Below are 20,477 nucleotides of genomic sequence, written 5' to 3'. Positions count from 1 at the left end.
CTGCTACCCCTGAACCCAAGGGCTTGAAAGAGGCTACAGGAGTCTGAACCGGCAGCTAGGTAGATATCGACAAATGCTTGTCGACCAGTGCTACCTGGCGAACTAAACCCAGAGATGCTGGGAAAATTTCACTAGTAGAGCGCTGGATTGAAGTATCATTAACATGTGACATCCTTATAATGTTATGTTTCCTTATTTCATTCATTAATTTTATTTTTTAACAGTTAAACATACAGTAGCCCCGTTGAGCTATAGACGAGTGGACGAAGAGTAAACGCGTACGCGCATTGAGAAGTGAATACAAACCATGCACTGTACAAGAATAATTAAAAGAAAACATATCTAGAGCCATTAAGACACTCTGCGTTGGCGCCGGAACGATGACATGTCTAATAATACAATTACGCTAGGGTTTTCAGCAATTCCAACAGTTCCAGCAGTTCCAATGAACAGTAGTGCGAGGCAATGAATTCCAGTGACCAATGTTGCGTGGAAAGAACTACTTGAATATGTCAGTGCGCAAGTAGAAAGGTGCGAGGGTTAGAGCATGGAGACTTCAAGTAAAATATGGGTTGGCAATAGCTAGGAGACTCACTGCAGCCATAGCGGATGCCAAGCTAGGCTCCTGACACAGTGGTGGCTGGCCAGACGAATTGTGTGCAGTCACTTTCGCGTTGCGTTAAATTCGTCTACGTGTTTTCCATGACTGGAGCCGTGAAATACATCGGGAGCGGCACCATGTCGAACACCGCGAATTATCCTCATGGCACTGACTCTAACCACGAGTAAATAAAAAAGAAAGCCCATGAACAACCCAGCCCTTAAAGTTGATTACGAGACATACAAGCGCAGTCATATTCAAGTGAACATTCACCCAAACTCTGACTCTGCAAAAAGCTTAGTTCTCACCCGGGCAGTCGAGCTGGTCTCGAGTCCGTAACACGATTACCACGCACCGGACTATCCCTTTCCCACAGAAAAGCTGAATACGTTAGGGTTACGCCAAACGCGTGATTGACTCGAGCTCTTAGCGAGTGATAGTCTCAGTAATAGCTCGACGCGGGATTGATAATTTCTGTGCAAGTTCCAGCCACGTTATCGTCTTACTGGTGCACCCGCCATGAGTGGGTGCGCCAATAACCACTGCATTACCCTGTATGACGTCCTGTTTAATTGAACGCCTGCATAGAGTCTGCCGCTTCGCACAAAACACGGGATATTCCCTAGCGTTCGCTATGACCTTGACTACAATAACGGAAAGCGCTGTCAAACCTTCGTTCCGATTTTCTTATTGATTTAAACTACATGCGAAGTAAGCTGCAGCCTTTCGAAGCCTCCGCCAATAATGGAAACTTTTTTTGTTACAGAAAGATGTCAGTAAATGTATATCCTAGCTTTCGGAGCTTACATGATAATTTTTAGGACCGTTGCAGGAACAAATTTCACCACAATGTTATTTTTTTCTGATCCATGACATCTTTTGATAAGCGAGTACGCCTTTGTAATGTGTCCTGTTTCCTCTTTTTAGAAACCTACCACGTTTGTGAGAAACCTGTCTGCATCCAGCGAGGTAACGTATTTTTTGCTATTGTGACACATTATTGGGGACAGCTAAGATCATCCGGACCATCTCAAGTACATCACTAACATCAACAGATTGTTTTCACACTTTCGCCACCTAGGTCCACTGATGTGAATGCCCACTGCTGTTACGTTTCATAATACAAGGTGTGGTAAAAGGGCTCGCATTCTTGAGAATTCACTCCTTTAAAATTCAACTGGGCCAAACTAAATTAATTTCTGAACGTTCCGTCCGAAAACTTTTAAAAGTGAAACTGCGCATGTACGCGTCAGAAAGCTCATAGACGCACAGAGCACGTAAAGAAACGAATGCCATAACATGTAAGAACGTGCTTGGACACTCGATGAGTTCGATGAGTTCGTATGAGTCGATAAGCTAAGAAAACCCGAGCCCACGCGAACTTGATCAACAGCACACATTGAGGCTAGTACTCATATTATTACGTGGGCTACTTGTGCAAATCATGAACTACCGCAATCTAGCTTACATAATGAAACGACAAATCTTGAGGGCCTTCACACATGACGCGTACTTGTTATTCTTCAACCCAGCGCGGCTTATCACTGAGTCTCTGAATAAGTCCGTTGACCCATGCACTGACTTCTACTCGTACGCCTGCGGCGGATGGATGTCAAAGCACAAGATACCAAAAAGCCAGCCAATGACGGGCAGCTTGAAGATCCTAAAGGAAGAACTCAAGGAGACACTCCGAGGTACGACATCTAGTTGTATATTTCCTGGAAAACTACAGCAGCTGTACACAGTGTTGCCATTTTTCCGATAGATAACTTTATGCCGCAAGCAACCCACGCATTGTGGGGAACAGAAGGAGGACACACTGAAAACAACGCTTTAAAAACACTCGTGCTAAGGGTGCTTCATTCGCTCCCCATCTCTTTTACCTACTTAGGATTGATGGCTTCTGTGCCACCTTGCCAGACGTTAGAACATCGCACAGGCCTGCAGTCATCAGTCACTGTTGGACGCACGCACAATAAAAGCGGCCAGCCCATATCACAGATAGCAGCGAAACAATCATGAGCTTTTTCTTTTGCTCCTGATCTTCGTGAAGTAGGACACACAACCAAACATGCCGGACTCGCAACAACATGATTACTTAGTTAGCATGCAAGAAAATAGGGAACAACGCACGTCTTTTAGAATTACACTATTGCAGATAACATTCCCAGGCCATTGAAGTTACCATATAAGTGACCGTTCAGCGGTATTGTTGACCTAACCAAACTTCCGCAAAAATGAGACAAGGTATTATTCTGTTCCTTTATATTTACGCTAATTTAGTTACCTGTTCCACAGCGGTCTCCACAAAAATATCAACGGCGAGCACAAGCAGATGTATTCATGACAAAACCTCCAGGATTCGTCATTCTCTCAGCGCACGTGCTGGTTATATTGTCGCCGTTGTGAAAATAGTTTCTTTGATGTAAGCAAGAGCTTAATTTTTATCTCCAGAAAGCTGTGTCAAAAATACTTACTGACCTTGTCAAAGCTGCTGTTATATATCCTATAGGCAGTGTACGATGACCTTTAACAAAATTATTGAGCTGCCCGTTAAGGGTTGGGCGCACTTTTCGTTTTATGCGCCAGACGTAATGCCTTTAAAGGCCTTCATGAATTCCGGGCAAATATTGCTTCGTCTATTGCATGTGAATACGATATCCACTGTGTAGATCGCCTGCGTCAGATGATGCTACATGCGAATGAATGACCTTGGGCAGCCGACAGACGCATAGCGTTGAAGACGTTGGTTTTGAGCGTTTAATGCAGTAAAAATCATAATGTTTCCTATACGTAACCGTGAACAAAATGCAATTCTGCGGTATATTAAGAGGGCAGTGCCACTCAAAAATTCCTCTTTTCTAAAGCTACAGCAGTTCTCTTGAAGCAAATTGCCGCGTAGACGTCTGTAATACGCGCTGTTGAAATTCCCTGTGAGTCTCATGTCGTTAAACTAGGATCGGCGATAACCAGGGGAAGCTGTTGACTTTTGCGTCCACTATGAATAACAAATATAACTAAAAACTTCGCTTTTTAAGCACAGGGCTAAAGGAAATCTGTGCGCGCTCGGAACAAAGCCAAAGAGACAGTATTTTCAGTTGGGACTTTTTTGCCATATAACTCAATTGAAGCAGGTTTAGATGGTGATGGGTGACGCTGAGTTTCATCTTGCAGACGTCTGATGGTGGGTTAGTTAAACATGGATACAAAGTGGTCCGACAAAGTTGTAACGTGGCACAAATGAAGAACCATGTCCAGGCACAGAGGATTGTGCGAAATGCGTCTATGATCGTGATTTATTTATTATTTGTCTTTCATTTTACGTGCATTATTAGGAACAAACTATAGCCTGTTCAATGCAGGCGAATTTCCTTGTATGCGCTCCTAAGAAGGAAAAATGCTTTATGTAGACTCGCCAACAGCAGAAAAACATAACGAATAGCAGTGAGCGAAAATAACACTTCTATGTCTGCAAGAATCTCTCCTTCAAAACAGATAAAGTATTCACTTTAATATTGCCGGAGAGTGTACACATGCACGAAATAAAGGGCATAACCACTTGTTAGTTCAGAACATGAATTTAGTTTAATGCACTGAAGTAAAATGCGCAAATGAATGGCATTTCCATCTGTTATTCTTTGTAGAACCATTGAACTATATTCATTTTCAACTGGCGCAAAAAAGCGTTATCTGTAGCTTGTCTACCTCCCGTTCCAGATGAATCCCAAGGAAACACAAACAACGTCTATAAGTGTTACACGGGTTATATAACAGATTGCAATCAGTGACTGCAGATTAAGATTAGGCTTACTCAGGTCCCTTATCCTGCGCACAAGCATTTTTGCATTCCACACTCAACGCACTGTGGCCACCATAGCCATGAAACAACCCTGCTGCCTTTTGAGCCACAGAGTTACATTTCCAGCATGTCAGCACGATGGGTGAACAAGGCATGAAAAGAATTGCACTGAATATGGATCGGAAACAAGAATACCCCAAGCAGCCGCTGCGTGCCCTGCGTGATGCTGGGCTTCAGATCAAATAATACAAGTTACCTTCTATTGTTCGCTGCACTGAATAGTACTGAAAAGCCACCAGATATCGGACTCATTGGCGGCTTCAGCAGACACATGAACGTGATCGGCTTTCTACATCCATTTAGCAGATTCCATTTGTGACTCTTGGCTGCTATTCAAGATTAAAAATTAATGTAATGGTGACTTTTACTCTCATCTTCTCTTAGACATATTAGGAAAAATGACACTCGTTGGCGAGAACCAGAATGCAACGGACAAAGCGGCTCTCGTCTACAATGCTTGCTTGGGTGAGTGAAGGTTTCTGAATAAAGTAATAAATGTACGTAATAGTTGATGAATTTCGCATGTAACTTTTGATGGTAACTTTCGATGAGGAAACGTACGAAGAGGAAACAACATCATTTTATAGCATCCGCTGTTCCCAAGTTTTCATTAAAATATTTAAGTGATTTTTCTGGAGTAATCGTGTAATCTATTGCTCTGATTGAAGGAACACGTCCTCTTTTGGCCTACAGAGAGAGTTGAGCATAGTTATCTGTAGCGCAAAATGAAAACAAGCAAATGAACCGAAACGGGTACAAGCGCTACATGGTCCGGCTTTATCAGTTTATTTTGCTTTTGTTTTGCTTCCTTATACTGGGCACGTGCTGGTGGGTGAGTTGGTTATGCATGATTACAACGAAGGCGCCAAATAAAACAGCGGACGCCTACGTGGTTGTCTCGTGTCTCCTTTCTTCATCCTTTTTTTTATTTGGCGCCTTCATTGTAATCATGCTTCTTTTTCTCTTGCTGAATGCTGGGAATAACAGTAACCCTACACAACAGAGCAGTGTTAGCCTAAATTATACCGAAAGGTATAGCGTAAAAACGGTGACTTCAACGTAGTGGCGATAATCACGCCAGGGCAGGAGCATGCTGCGTGCAATGTTGGCAGACGTACGATACAACAAATCTATAATACACTGCGAGAAGCCGCACTTTTTCTGCGTCCGGTAAGGTGGTACAAATGTGCAGAAACGAAATCTAGATCGAACGCACTTGTTGAAACCTATGGGAAGCGAAGCTTTTGTAAAGTGTTTAATGATACGCTATAAATTTTCCCCATCTCATTCCTGTGTTTTTGACATAAAGAAAAGCAGCGCGCTCTTTTGTGCTGCGCAATGGGACAAATATTGTATTGGCTTGTATTTCTTCATTTTTGTATCAATTTTAATGTATCGGGCCGTTTCTTCGTAAGTTGCCGTTCGGAGATATCTGCCTTATATTCATTATCAACACGCAGCGACCATTTTCCAGAGAAAGTTGGCGATGTGACAATATGTTCTGCCTCCTTCTTGACCAATCCCCCGTTGTGGGAACGTCTCATTGTATGTAAATCATCAGTATTATCAACACGCGCACGCGCTTCGTGGCCATTCCTCCAATTATGAGTATTTGCCATAAAATTAGCAGAAAGAAACATTGTCATTGCTTCGTGAATTTTTCTATACCGATTTGACCAGCGCGAACGGCGACAATCAAGACAAACACAAGCAACAAGGAGTAGCGCTAACTTCCAACTAGCGAATAATAAAAAAAACATAAATATATATTCTCGAGCATATGTGAACGGCACTTACTTTGATACTGCAGTTTTCGTAATTACAGCTGATCACCTTATCAGATTACATAAATTTTCTCTCATTTTCCTGTATTCCAGCGGTTCCGGATCTCGCCGATCGACGCGATGTCATCCTTGCTATTATGAACACTTCGGGACTTGCTCAGTGGCCGAAAACTCGCCGAGACAAAGACCTGAAACGCAATGCTCCAAACTCCACGGAGGTCCTCATCAAGACGAAAATTACGACTATTTTTTCGATTCGTGTCTCAAGAGATTTTCGGAATCTTGGCGCCTACGCCATTCAGGTAAAGCCGGAAACTGCAAGCAAAATTGGCAGTTTTGCCAATAAGGCAAAGCATTGATAGCGATAGCAACGTGTTAGACATTTGCGCTAAGTAATCCTCACAGTTTTGCAGTCGTTCCAAACTGCACAAAAATATTCGCTTCCTAACTGAAGAAGCTTGATGCCATGCGGGCAAAAACAAATAACGCATCTTTCTCAATGAGCACGAGCACTCGCTGTCCCAACACCGGCGTGATGAGCGCAGGGGAGTAAGCAGCGCGCTTGCTTGTCCATAGCCGATCGCTTCTGGCGGCCGCTCGATTCACTATTTCAAGTCTACCATGTCTCCGAAACAGGCCATGCAACCCACAACATTACGCGCGCGAGAAGACAGCGCATATGAAGCCACCAGCCTTCCCGGCTCTTCCTTAGCCCTGGCATTCGTCGCAGATGCATCCGCCGTACGGCACGCGGGTTACGTATTAGGCGCAGCCATGCGGACCGTGATGAGTACACACGGTCAGGCTACAGCAAGAGGAGGCCGCTCCTCTCCTGTAGCGTACGCTAGATCACCAGGCCCCCAAAATTGTGGGGCGATGCCTAAAAAGTCACCATCATTCTCGGCTCAACTTGGAACACTTTCACTCGCCCTCGCAAAATACCACCTAAGGAACGCTCAGGGAACTCAAGGAAGGTCGCGATGTTGGGGAAGATTTACCTAGAGTGTACACGTATTTGCAGTCAAAATAAAAAGGCTAATGTTCATAACTTCACGAAATTCAGTGACAGAAAGCAACAATATACAGGACCTAATGTCTGAACGATCGAAAGCGACGAAGGCAAAGCAACCTGAACAGTCACCAGCTCGGCAGCTAATATATATCGTAAAACGAGTTTTTGCATGACATGTTTCTTCGGACAAATCTGCTGAGCAAGCCCCGGGAGTGGCCGTAGCGTTCTCTTGCCGAGTACGAGGTCGGGGTCTTTGTTCCTATGTGCAGCAGTCGCAATGAAAAGCACTCGAAGTGCAAGAGCGTTCATCCAATTAGGTCAGGTAAGAGGTTAAAGAGTCACGGGTTGTAAAAGTTAATGTCTAAATTACTACCGAGAATTACCATCTAAACATTTCAATCAAATTTGAAGCACTGTGGAGTTGTATTTTATGCTGGACTCACGTTAAGCTTCTCACTGTTTATTTAAAAACATAAATTAGGTGGTTTTACGTGCCAAGACCACGATGTCATTGTGAGGCACACCGTAGTGGCGACTCCGGAAAGGTGGACCACCTGGGGTTTTTTAACGTGCTCCTACATCTAGGTACATGAGCGTTTTCGTATTTCGCCCCCATCGAAACGCAGCCTGCGTGGATGGGAATCGATACCGCGCTCTGGTCATTCATCGCTTCGCTAGAGCAAATGAACATTTCGGTTGACCCAAAGTGCTAGCTCCCATGAGAGAGGACTGGTAATGCTGAGAAACAATCTTCAAGCGCTTTCCAGGTGCATTCGCTGCTTCTGAATGCACCGCAGCCTTTCAATCGTCTCAAACTTTTAGCTGCCAAGATCAAACAAGCGTTCTAAAGATGGGAAGTAACCATGGATATTCCCATCTCCCGCACAATGGGGTCGTTTCTTTTTTTCTACCTTTGCCGTCACCTTTGAAAAGTCACCGCTCGCGTTTCGTTAGCATCAAGTAGTCAACTTCCTGCTATGAAAGCATGTTCGAACAGCCGTAATCCCAAAGAATGCTTAACGCGCGTTGATGCTGCCGTCGTTGCAACGTGCTTTGCCGCTTGTCTCAAAGGTCGGCTTGTCTCGTAGGTAGTGTTGACCTACCTAGGCTGGTCTCATTACTCAGGCATTTTTCATAAATAAGGGCTAATGCAGTTATTACTTCGCCACAGGATTGCGCGAGGCAACATGGGGTGGCGGAAAGAGTGGGCGCCTTTGAGACAAAATCAGGCAAGAAGCTTTAGATTGAGAATCTGAGACCTATATCGCTTACATCTTGCCTTGGGAAGCTGTATGAGCGGTTCGTAACTCAAAGACTCCAAAACTGCATGGAAGGAAGAGATTGGCAGCCACACACCACGTTTGGTTTCCGGACACAACTTCTGACACACCACATGCTCCTCCTACTTAAACAAGGAGTCCTCAAGAACGTCACAAGTCGAGGAGAACGCATTGTCATGGCCCAAGATATAAAGGGGGCTTTTTACAATGTGAGCCGTGAGGCCATCCTGACTGGACTAGTTAGTTTAATGGGGCGAGGGTCAAATATTTGGGTCAAAATACAAGACTTAAAAGGTAGCTAAGAGTGGATTTTGTCACGGGCAAAAGGGCGGGTAGTTTCTCCCCACCGTGCTTGGCTTTGGCGTCATCCTGTCGGCGCCAGGGTGCCCTTTCTGTTGAGTAACCTTTAAAAAAATATTTTCACGGTATTAACACGACAGGCAACAGCGGGCCACCCGGGATAACAGCTTCGATCGAGCAGAACGCCTTCTCCGCCGTCCTCGTCTCTGTATACCGAATCCTCTGTGGCGCGCAAAATAAAGCTCAATCAAATTGTGACCACAACATACACGGAACTGCACTAAATGTGTGCAGTCGTTAAAATTTCAATGTACTAAAATGACGCATGACGTCGTCGAGTGGTAAAAGGTACTTCATGTGCTGGTAGGACAGTAGGATGGAATGGTATGTGATATTCAAAAAAAATTACAATAGGTGCGATGGTATGTTTCATAGAACGGACCGGTTAGACGAATACCAACCCCTGAGGGCGAGACACTACAATGCGCGCCTTCAGGTGGTTCTGCTCGCAAAAGCTATTTATGTGTTAGGTGGGTGAGTCTGATTGGTAGCCTTGAATGAATTACTTCGTAATATCGGTTTTTATGATGGCAATCTTTGCATTTTTCTATAATTTGTTTAACGAGGTGCAATTTATTATTTTGTTCGAAGTTCCACTCGACCTGCCATTTGGACCTCAGCACTCGTGTAATTGTTATTTTGTAGTCCTGGCAGAAAATTTTCAACATTGTGCAGGCATCATTCACGGTTGTGTTTCCTCCTATGGAATCGGCAAGCTCGTTCCCTGTAACCCCGACATGGCTTGGAGCCCTCAAAACTACACGCTGTACCCGCGTATTGCAAGTTTATGAAGTTGTTGGAAGACATACAGTGAGAGAGGGTTTTTAGTTATTTGTTTCGAGATAATTACAGACGTGGCGCTTCTCGTGTCAGTGTAGATTACCGCATTTTTGTTGTTTCTGTTACATATTTTATCTAGCGCCATTAGTATGCCATATAATTCAGCAAAATATACGCTTGCTTTTGGATTAATTATAATGACATGAGTGGGTGTATTCTTCTGCACAGCACCTCTACTAGAGCGGTCATGTATCTTGATTTGACTAGGCAACCACAACTGCTGAAAATGCATCCATGGCTACGTAAAAGCATTCCTCTCAGACTGAACGGCTACCATCAGCATATATGATGCCCGCTCAAATACCTTGCAATTCCCCAGTAAGGCACGCCCCATGGATCGTTAATCTCACCTTTTCTCTTTAGCATAGCCGTGATTGGACTTGCCAGCAAATTAGAGAACACCCGGACATCAGACATGCGATGTACGCGGATGAAATTACCATTTCGACCACCAAAGACTCCCTGGAGGAAGGGAAGCAAAACTACAAGAAGCCGCCAACTGCTACGAACAGTATATTAAAGGAGGCCTGCAATGCTCAATAGAGAAATCCGAGCTACGGAGAGTCTGGAGACACGAACTAAATAGCATAGTATCCACGCAGACAAATCTCGCCCTGAATGTGTACCTTGACGCCCAGGTGATACCCGAGAAAACCATGATAAGAGTGCTGAGGATGTGGCCCCAGTCTAACCAACGAAGCAACCACACCCAGACGCTCCTCATAAATACAACACTACAGGTTACCAGAATGATTAAGAGAATCGCCAATCGTCGGACAGGTCTGCGGGAACAGCACATACGGAAACTAATAAGAAGCGCAGTCATCAGCAGATTCATGTATTGTCTACCATAGCAATGGCTAAATGTCCCCGAAGGGAAACAAGCGAAAGTAATGATTCGGAAAGCGTACAAGACGGCACTGAATCTCCCAATCAGTACGCCTACAGAGAACCTCTTTGCCTTGTGGGCACACAATACCTTCCAAACAACATCGGAAAGCTTTGCTCCAGGCACGAAAAGCAAGACTCATGCCGAACAGCAACGGGCCTAGCACTTCTCAAACGTCTCGGCTATACCGATCAAGTTAAGACAATGACAGCAGCAGCTAAGATACCGGATGAAATCCGGTATGTTAGCTGCTAAACCTAGTCAAACTCCTGCTAAACCTGCTAAACCTAGTCACCTAAACCCCTGCTAAACCTAGTCAAAAGCGTCCAAGAAGACCCTTACGGACTACAACAAAATACCCTGTAGAGACCAATAAATGTTTTTGCGGTGGTGATGATGATGAAAGGGTGAATGCGAAGGTATTCTCCCAGCGATACTCGTAGGCAGCAATCATCTTCCATAAGCGCTTGTATTTAAAGTGAACGGAAGCATCAACCAGTCAGCCTTCGAGATAAGCCGAACAATGGTTATTGTCAGAAAAAAATTGTCTCCAATTCCCACTGTGAAGGTGGCTGGTCAGCGAGGCTGTAAACGACAACTATAACGAGTACCCATTGCCACGTAGGGTGAAATTACTCACGTGGCGACAATCACATGCCATTTACCTCATTATTAGCCGCAGACGCTTCGATGGCCTACGAATTGGCTTGCGCCGCCACTTCGTGCACCTATAAAGAGCTGACCACAGAGAATAGAAATTTAGCCGCGCGTCATATGCATGCTGCTTTTCATGAGTCTTGATTTACGTAGCCTTCCTATGGCACTGTCACAACACAAGTCAGTCGCTAGGCAGGTTCTTTTTTTTACGTACCAAAGAGTAGTTACGTAACTCCCAGCTTCGTATGCTGCATTCAAGCTGCCGTCGCCGGGGAAGTTTGCGCAACAGTAATCTTTACCGGGAAACTTATGCAAAGAGTGCTACGTGCTGCACATTGCATGAAGGCGATATTCAAGATAGTCAAGATATACTGGATATTCAATATGCCTTTCAATAAAATCAGGACAACACTAGGCTTCAATCAACGAAGAGAACACGCCGGCTTCCGGAAGAGATATTTCAGGATAGATCACACCCATGAAGTCAGTCAGGTAATTGAGGAATCTGCAGTGTACAATCTGCCTCTGTATATGGCTTTCATAGGTTAACAAAAGGCAATTGATTGAATAGAAATACCAGCAGTTATGAAGGCATTGCGTAATCGAGGACTACAGGAGGAATACGTGAATATTTTAGGAAATATATACAAAGATTCAACGGCTACAATGCTTCTCCACAACAAAACTATGTGTCAAGCAAAGATACGCTACATCTCCATTGAGATTCATTGCATGCTTAGAATAAGTACTCAAGTTCTTAGACTTTGACGCCTTAGCAGTAAGGATCCACGGTGAATATCTTAACAGCGTTCGGTTTACAGGTGACATTGTCCCGTTCTGCATAATACATTAATAGCAACGAATTGTCGAGGGCCTTAACCAAGAAATTGTAAGTGCAGGGTTGAAGATTAATAAGCAGAATACAAAGGGAATGTTGAATAACCTGACAAGGGAGCAAGAATTAATAATGGTCAATCTCTAGGGTCTATGCAGGAGTACGGTTACCGAGGTCAATTACTCACAGGTGACTCTGATCACGAGAAGGAAATTTACAGAAGAACAAAATTAGATTAGGGTGCATACGGCAGGCATTACGAAATCCTGACTGGAAGTCGATCACTGTCGTACAAAAGTGTAGAATGATTGCATTCCTCCGGTGCTAACGTATGGGACTGAAACTGGGAGGTTAAAAAGCTCAATAAAAAGTTAAGAACCGCGCAACGTGGGATGTAAAGAAAAATGTTATGTACACCGTTAAGACACAGGAAGACATCGGTGTGCATCAGGGAGCAAACGGTGATATCTGACATTCTCGTTGACATTAAGATAAATAAAAGGAGTTGGTCAGGCCATGCAATCTGTAAGTGGATAACCAGTAGACTATTAGCGTTTCAGAATGGGTGCCAAGGGAAGGGAAGCGCAGTCGAGGACGGCAGAAAATTAGGTGGGGTGGCGAAATGAGGAAATTTGGAGGCGCAATTTGGAATCAGCTAGCGTAAGGCCGGGGTACTTGGAGATCACTGAGAGACGCTTTCGCATCGCAGTGAGCATAAAAATTGGCTGATAATGATGATACGACGTGACGCAATGAACGTGCAAAGCATCTGAAAGCACTAGCTCGCACAAGCGAAGAAATCGTAAGGTTGTTATTCCCTGGATGCTAGTAACATGCATTAACATCATCAGTAGAGCATCGGACTAATTCATTGCAAGATCTTCGTTGAAATCCCGCCAACGGACAGTGTTTGTTTGACTGTTCACGCTACCCGTGCCGACGCCGGACATCAGGAGAAAACCGCAGGGAATGATCCTCAATATATTTCGGATTACAATAATGCGTGACTTTCGCCTCCCGAGTAGTCATTTGTTTCGGAAGTGTTCTTAACTTGAACAGTACAAACTGGTTGTACAATTTCAATAAATGTTCCCTAACTTTCCTTTCAAAAATGACTTATGTATGGAATGGAAAACTTTATTGGTTCTTTAAGATATTAGCGAACCAATAAAGTTTTCCATTCCTATGTAAATAAAACCTTAAAGTGGGATGGATGAGGTCATTTCGGAATCGCCGAATTGGCGCGTTGATGACCGGGGTTCACCTTTTTTTTCTTTTCAGCTTGATCAGCTGGAATTCCCGACAGTGGGTAGAAAGCAACTCATCAGACAAAACACCCCCTACAGCAAGCCAATTATTGCTGCCTACAAAAGGGTCATTCAAGTGGCGATGAAGTTCATGAAGCGCCACCTGTCTGACGGCGAGCTCGAGGAGCTTTCCAACAACCTTCTAGCATTTGAAAGAAAACTGGCCACTGTGAGAATACTTTCTTCAATGTATTAACCGGCAAGGCATTTTTGAACCGAACCGTACTGCAAGAAGTGCGGTCACAGTCCACGTTACAAATTCTCCGTTGGATCACATATAAAAAGAAAACTCGCCTTTTTGTGCAGACCGTATACGTTTACATGCACAATGATATCTGCGTCTGCAAGCCATCGGTCATGCTCCATAGACCAGAATGAATTACAGTAATTACAGCATGTTATACAGATATTGCTAAGAAAATTTGCTCGTTGCAACGCTTCAGCCGCCATGAAAACCAAACCTTTCTACGATTTGTTTACTGGCTCGTCTCGAAAACACAGTGCGTCGCTTTTGAAGCAAGCGTTCTTCTTTTCAATTTACTTCATTCTGAGTAACCTGAACCGCTTTACACTCACAGTTAGCTTGTTTCGCCACGTACCATTAGGCCGGTAAACAACGGAGCTTTAACGTACATATGTAGCTAATTATATTCCACATTTACACATCAGCCCTAACAATAGACAGAAAATTGTTGACCAATTTACAATCTTTTCCACTTAGTACAAGGAAAACAAATGATAGAGTTGTTGTACGCAGTGGGGCACTATAGAATGTACTGTAACAATTTTCCGGCAATGTTAGCTTTGAGACAGTAAATATGAGAATCCACAAAATATATATCATGAAAAAAGGGCGAAGCTTAAATAAATGCACACACTCCGCAATATAGTGGCGCTGCCTTGCTGGTCATACCGGTGCCGTATGCAGGGACCAGCAAGAAATTTTGATTAACTAAGGTTAATGCGAAACTGTGGTTGCTCCTCGTTTGCTACCTGCAGTTATATAGGTAATTCTCTCCTACATCTTGATTTTACCGTTAAAACTTTTGCGCTTTTCGTTAGCATCTTGTTTTTATCTGTGTAAGCTCGCTCGTGTTCAGTGCAAGTAACGTATGAACCGTTCGAGGGTACTCGTTCGTTCTCGGCAATAAATATGCTTTAACTTTTTGCAGATGACATTGCCTGCCGAAGAGAGTCGAGATTTGTCGAAACTTTATCACAGAACTACCATCGAAAAATTGGAGAAAAAGTTCTCTCACGTAAGCATGACACACGAATACTACGCAGTCAGAAACTTTCTTTAAGGTTAGTAACTTCAAACCTCCCTCTTACGGAACCATTTACTTTCTTTTCTAGATACCTATTCATGGTTTACTCCAGAAGCAATTTTCCCTTGCAAACATTACGTTAGCTCGCAATGAGACTGTGGAACTCTTCGCACTGGGCTACTACAAGAAACTTAATGAATTCCTGCGATGTGCTGACCCGTAAGTCTGGAAGCAGCCTAAATACCACATCGAAATGCCCAAATGCCGTGCGGCCAAAATTTCAGCTACCACACGTCTTCTTGATGTTAAAGAAGAAGTCGTGTGAATTAGTGATCTGTAAACTTCGCCCATACCCAAAGTGACGTTAAGAGGAGTGCACAAACAAAAAAACTCCCTAAAAAAAAAAAAGAGCTTAACAGACAGCAGTAGACATTCGTGTGACATGAAAACAGTCGGCTGTGCTTTAGAGCAGAAAAAAATTGATCACCCCTCCACTACTGTGAAGAGGGGTACAAGCGAAGTTTGGGACCCGCGGCTCTTTGTTGTCGTAACGTCTCGGCTTTGCACTCCGTCATTGCGAGGTCGGCACGTGGACATGCCCTTTCTCGAGCGAGTTCCAGCGCGGTTCATCAAACACCGCATGTTCTTCGGCCAAGCGCACCACCCGCGGCTCGCTCCCACTGACGTTCCTTCAAAGCAGCCTACTCTTCGGCAGAACGACCCAAACGCGGCCTCCCCATCAGACTGCCGGGCCTGAATTGGTTGGAAACGGCGGGCGCGAGGCGAGCGAAGACGCGATCACACCGTTTCCGTCCTCCCGAGGGAGGGAACGCTTGTGATTGGCTCGAGGCTTGCGCGGCGTCTCCTTCTTAATGCATATGAAATTCCCGCTTTAAAGGGCACGTATGATGAACCGGCAGTGGCTGAATCGGCTAGCGTGGTGGTCTCGCAACGCGACAAGCAATTTTTATTTTCGCGCGGCCGGAGTTTTTTTGCACAGCAACACCGATGCCGACACGAATGAGGCAATACAAGCTTCGCTTGAAAATAAACTTTATCCTGAACCTCTTCTCGCCTATAGTCGCAATTTCGAGGCATACACGAATCAGAGTTTCTAAAAGAATGACATGCTTAAGCGAGAGAAATGCTGATTTTCATGCCATGTGTGCTAATCCAGCAAGAACACCGTCAACGTGTAGCCATCGTCGCTAAGAAAACAAAGCCTTGCATGATGCTTCTGAAAAAGGTGGAAACTCGTGCGGCCGCATTCACTCAGGTTCATACATTGAAGTCACCGTCTGTACGGACTGTTTTACAGGCTGCTATAAGTTGCGAGACGGTTGACATATCAAGTCTCAAAATTAAAATTAAATTATGTGGTTTTACGTGCCAAAACCACTTTCTGATTATGAGGCACGCCGTAGCGGAGGACTCCGGAAATTTCGGCCACCTGGGGTTCTTTAACGTGCACCTAAATCTAAGCACACGGGTGTTTTCGCATTTCGCCCCCATCGAAATGCGGCCGCCATGGCCGGAATTGGATTCCGCGACCTCGTGCTCAGCATGTCACGTCTCAGTATGTTTTGTGCGAAAACATGCGTTTATAAGTGCATTTTTTTGTGCTAGGTGCTCCCCTTCTTCCTCGAGTCTTTGTTTAGTGTAGGCTGCAAATACCACAGAGGGCAGCAAACGTTGAAAGAACGATTCTGGAGTTTCGTAATCGGCCTAGAATATTTCTAAAAGGAATCCAGATGTCATTCTTCAAGCAAAAAAAAAAAAGAAAGTCCGGCTATAGAAGGTTTAGCCTGCCGTTTCGAGACAAGAAATTCTACCCTTCTCGTAAAACGTTTTCATTATTGACAGCCGCCATCCAACAGGGTAGTGGCAAATAAAATTCCTTATTACCAATTATAAACATCGATGAGGTGATTCGTCGAACTTACTGTGTAATTGTTGAATAACTTGCAAAGGTGATGCAGCATAATACAACCGCTACGGTGTAACGAAAACCGCCATTTTTGGACTTGTTTTCCAGTGACACCTTGTTCAACTACGCTGGTTTGCGTCATATTCTGAACTGGGCTACGACCGGTTCTCAAGAAATCCGCAGTGCTTTATTTGAGCTACGCAAAGTGAAAGTGGGAGTACGTGAACGAACGCCGAGGTGGGAACTGTGTGTCAGTGAGGTGAATGATGCGATGGCCGAAAGCGTGGGCTACCTCTACGTGCAGCACAAGTTCAGCCAAGAGGCCAAGAAAGAGGTAACATCTGTCTCGCTGCCCCCCCCCCCCAAAAAAAAAAAAGAAAGCGATAACGACGTAGCGCTAAAACATTTCAATTCAAAAGCACTACCAGAGTTAAAAAATAAATTGGACAGTCGTAACGTAAATTTCCGAAATGCATACACTACCTGCATTACTTTCGTGGAGCGAAGGCAGCATGCACCAAATTCGGCATAACATTTTTTCACAAGAAGGAGGACAGTTTCCTTACTGCTAGAAGTTACTTTGTTGTAAGAGCATGTGAACAGACCTATAACATTAGTGTGCATATTTTCATGTCGTTCGAATATTTGGAAGGTACGAGTCCCCTAGAGCCTTGTCCTCGGGGACTTCCTTCTGTATTTTCATTTATGTATTCCACTTACTAACGAAATACAAGATGACACTAATTCTGACTATTATAAGGCACATAGAGAGAGAAATGTGCAATATACTATTGTATACGATGTCAAATTTCCTACAAGGTTTAATAGTATGTTTTATTGACAAGACATATTGGCAAGTGCGTAGAAACCTGGGAAGACCTAATCACTACGGATGAAAGCGAAGTTGCACATTTGCTGTGTTAGGTACCGATACCTGGTTTGCACTCAATAATAAAGGCAGAACATGTGCAAGTATTCCTGGACGTGAAATTGCAATGACACCCTTAGATCTCTGTTCAAAAGCGTTTTTTTCACGTTTCTAAAGGTTACGTGGGCTGTCATTTAGAAATACTTATATGTATAAAGTAGATGTTGCTCTTTGATTCATCTAATGAGTTATGGAGTCGAATAATTAAAAAGCCCTTGCAGATGGTTTCTCGTATATCTCCCGTAACCCTTCAACAGGTTCTCCAAAAAACATGACTAAGGTATTTAACGTGTATTCTTTGTAACAAAACTATAGCAACGTTGCAGTTTTGTAGGAAAACTACGGCTCGAAGAAATATGGGCAATACGTAAATTGCAGTCACACCACTTTTTATAGTCACTGTCCTTTTCATGAGTCAGCTGTATGGAGGGCACAGCTGCAGTTTGATTTGTGGAACGCCTTGTGCGAGCTGCAGAGGATGTGTGGGCACTGGAGTACAGAGATTACATTAAATAATACACAAGTTACATTTCTTCACGGAATACAAAGCTTACACACCTAACTACGCTAGTGATGGCCCTAAGGTCCATCTTGACATCGCGCTCGCTCCCTATTCGTAATGGGCCGGTACGGTCAAAAGAGGTGGCCGCGGATTGGCGTTCCTTTGCCCTGGCTTTCCGAGTCTCTTCATACAATTTCTGGACCGTACACGTGCTGAGCGCGGGAGTGCCGTAGCCTAGCAACTGTCGATTTTCTGCAACAACTTGCACTCGTCTAAGCCGCATAACTTTTCATGAGCACAGGTCTGAGTAATGTATCTACTACGGCAGAATGAGCTCTCTGAAACGTTACTACTGCTCGGATCGACAAACACACTGCCGAGTTACGCTTCTCAGAACACCCAGCAACACGCTAAATTTAGATCCGGTTGCGTCAAGCGGGGGACGTCAACGGCACTATCTGTTGGTTTTCTCGACACAACGGTACCAAATTAATGCACGTGTGATGTAAGGTTGCAAAGGTGCAAGCGATATTAGTGTTACATGCTATTATTACATTTAGGTAAGTGCAACCTTCTATGCTGACTACGACGAAAGACGCTTCCCGTCAAAAGTTTCCGACGTCAAGAGCATTGCATCTATGACAGCCACTGTGACAGTGCTGCGTTCAACCGCCTAACTTAAATAACCACTTGGTGCACTTCGCTGGCAATAGCTGACGCTCCGTCCCACACAATATGGTCGTAAGAATTGATTTAGTTGAAGGAAAATGCTGTAACAAAGCGAAAGCCAATTGAGAGCACCGTAATTAAACAGCGCCATACCCTTATCACCACTACACTTTTATTTAAACTAAGCAAAATCAACATTGTTCCAGGTTGAAGACCTTGTGAGCAGAATCAAGGATGCCTTCAATGAATCTCTACAGAGCCTTCAATGGTTAGATGAAATAAGTAAAGCTGCAGCAGAGATGAAGGTGCGTAGTTTTTTATCACTGTTAGTGAAACTTAAGTTGTATGGATCTTGTCGCTCTACTTTTCATGCATTTTTACATTTATTAGGGTAGCAGTTCTTCCAGTTTTATTTAACAGTTTTATGTCATGCTCTTTTTGTTAGCATTGACAACTTTCTGGCACTGAATGGAACAGGAATATAAGAAATATAAACGATTTGCCACAATGGTGGATTGCGCGCCAAAAAGCTCCGTCATATCACCCCCGAGAAATTCCTTCTACCTAATATAAACGCATGCTGACAGCTACATGCTTCCCACACCTCTCTTCCGGTTTAGTTGGCACGTGACATGCACGTTCATTCATATGAACCTATGCGCGATGAATATTAGCGCACGTTTGCCAGAAAATTTCGGCGTCCCTTGACTTAATATCTTTTTTTCTTGTAATCTACGCAAAGTTCCAAGAACTCAAACTGATAATGTTAGTGTCAAACATTTAAGTAGTCTTAACAAAGACACATCACTTCCTCCTGAACATGCACGAGCAATGTTTACAAGACTGAGACCCCGTTCGTGAGCCATTTATAGAGGTACAAAGCGACAAGTTGATGACGCAAGATTTCCCATGCGCCAGTTGGCTTGCGAGGTGCGATTCTCAGAGGTTAAATATGGTTCGCTTTCAATATTTTTCAGTTGAAAAAAATGGGCATGAAAATTGGATATCCTGACTGGCTATTGAACACGACGTACATTGAGGGACTTTACAAATTTGTGAGTACACCGTCATCAAGCAAATGCGAATACTTGTTTTCAGCAAAAAAATAAGTGCACCCAACGTACCGCATGCTTTACTGCCGTATGATTCAGCCATCCGAAAGCTTCATTTCTAAAGATTCGTATTAGATCACAAAATGAATTACAGTTGTGAATCAGGAATGACATTAGGTGCATAGTTACGCGTTATTATGAGCTGTTACGTGACATGATGTTCTCCTCATAACCTTTCTAGAAAATACGAGTGCTTAGACATTTGATATTGCTTTTATCAGGAGACTACGCGGCTGAAAGCCTGTTACTGACTTTCTTGTTCATTTCATAAAAAAGGTGGTGCGCCATAAGCATTTAAATGTCAACTAGCTATTTGCTTGAAGTGAAACAAGACATCAATACAGTTTTTTTATAACTCGCAACAACCAAATCACTTGAGGATAAAAAATATTTGCAGCTTGTGCTTTCTGAAAATTTGTTTAGTGAGGAAAGCTGGGAGTACTGAGGCGTTCAATGTTCTTTGCTTATAACGAGCACAAGTTATATGAACGCTTGATAATAGCTTTACGGCACTACGACTGCAGCTTCCGCGCCAATCAGATGCCGTATGCAAGCGTGTTGGTTAATGCATTCAGCTCGATCTAGTTCGTATGGCTTCAACAGCAGGAGTAGCCAGACAGCAGTAAGTTAGAACAGCGTTATACTTC

General features: G+C 43.8%; 1 protein-coding gene across 2 annotated transcripts in view; it reads left to right on the top strand.

Annotated features, from left to right (window-relative positions):
• The window catches only part of LOC126539161 (neprilysin-1-like), a 38,432-nt gene that overhangs the window by 3,937 nt on the left and 14,018 nt on the right, over nt 1–20,477 (top strand). For both annotated transcript variants that reach the window (XM_050185909.3, XM_050185908.3), the window contains exons 3-12: nt 1,529–1,570; nt 2,134–2,295; nt 4,845–4,925; nt 6,338–6,546; nt 13,399–13,593; nt 14,597–14,683; nt 14,781–14,911; nt 16,728–16,953; nt 18,925–19,023; nt 19,696–19,773. In XM_050185909.3, the coding sequence (XP_050041866.1) occupies nt 1,529–1,570; nt 2,134–2,295; nt 4,845–4,925; nt 6,338–6,546; nt 13,399–13,593; nt 14,597–14,683; nt 14,781–14,911; nt 16,728–16,953; nt 18,925–19,023; nt 19,696–19,773 (1,310 nt within the window). The remainder of the gene's footprint in view (nt 1–1,528; nt 1,571–2,133; nt 2,296–4,844; nt 4,926–6,337; nt 6,547–13,398; nt 13,594–14,596; nt 14,684–14,780; nt 14,912–16,727; nt 16,954–18,924; nt 19,024–19,695; nt 19,774–20,477) is intronic.

The sequence above is a fragment of the Dermacentor andersoni genome, chromosome 11 (assembly GCF_023375885.2).
Source record: "Dermacentor andersoni chromosome 11, qqDerAnde1_hic_scaffold, whole genome shotgun sequence".
Taxonomy (NCBI): Eukaryota; Metazoa; Arthropoda; class Arachnida; order Ixodida; family Ixodidae; genus Dermacentor; species Dermacentor andersoni.
Note: the sequence above shows the minus strand (reverse complement) of the source record. Positions and strands in the feature narration are given on the sequence as shown.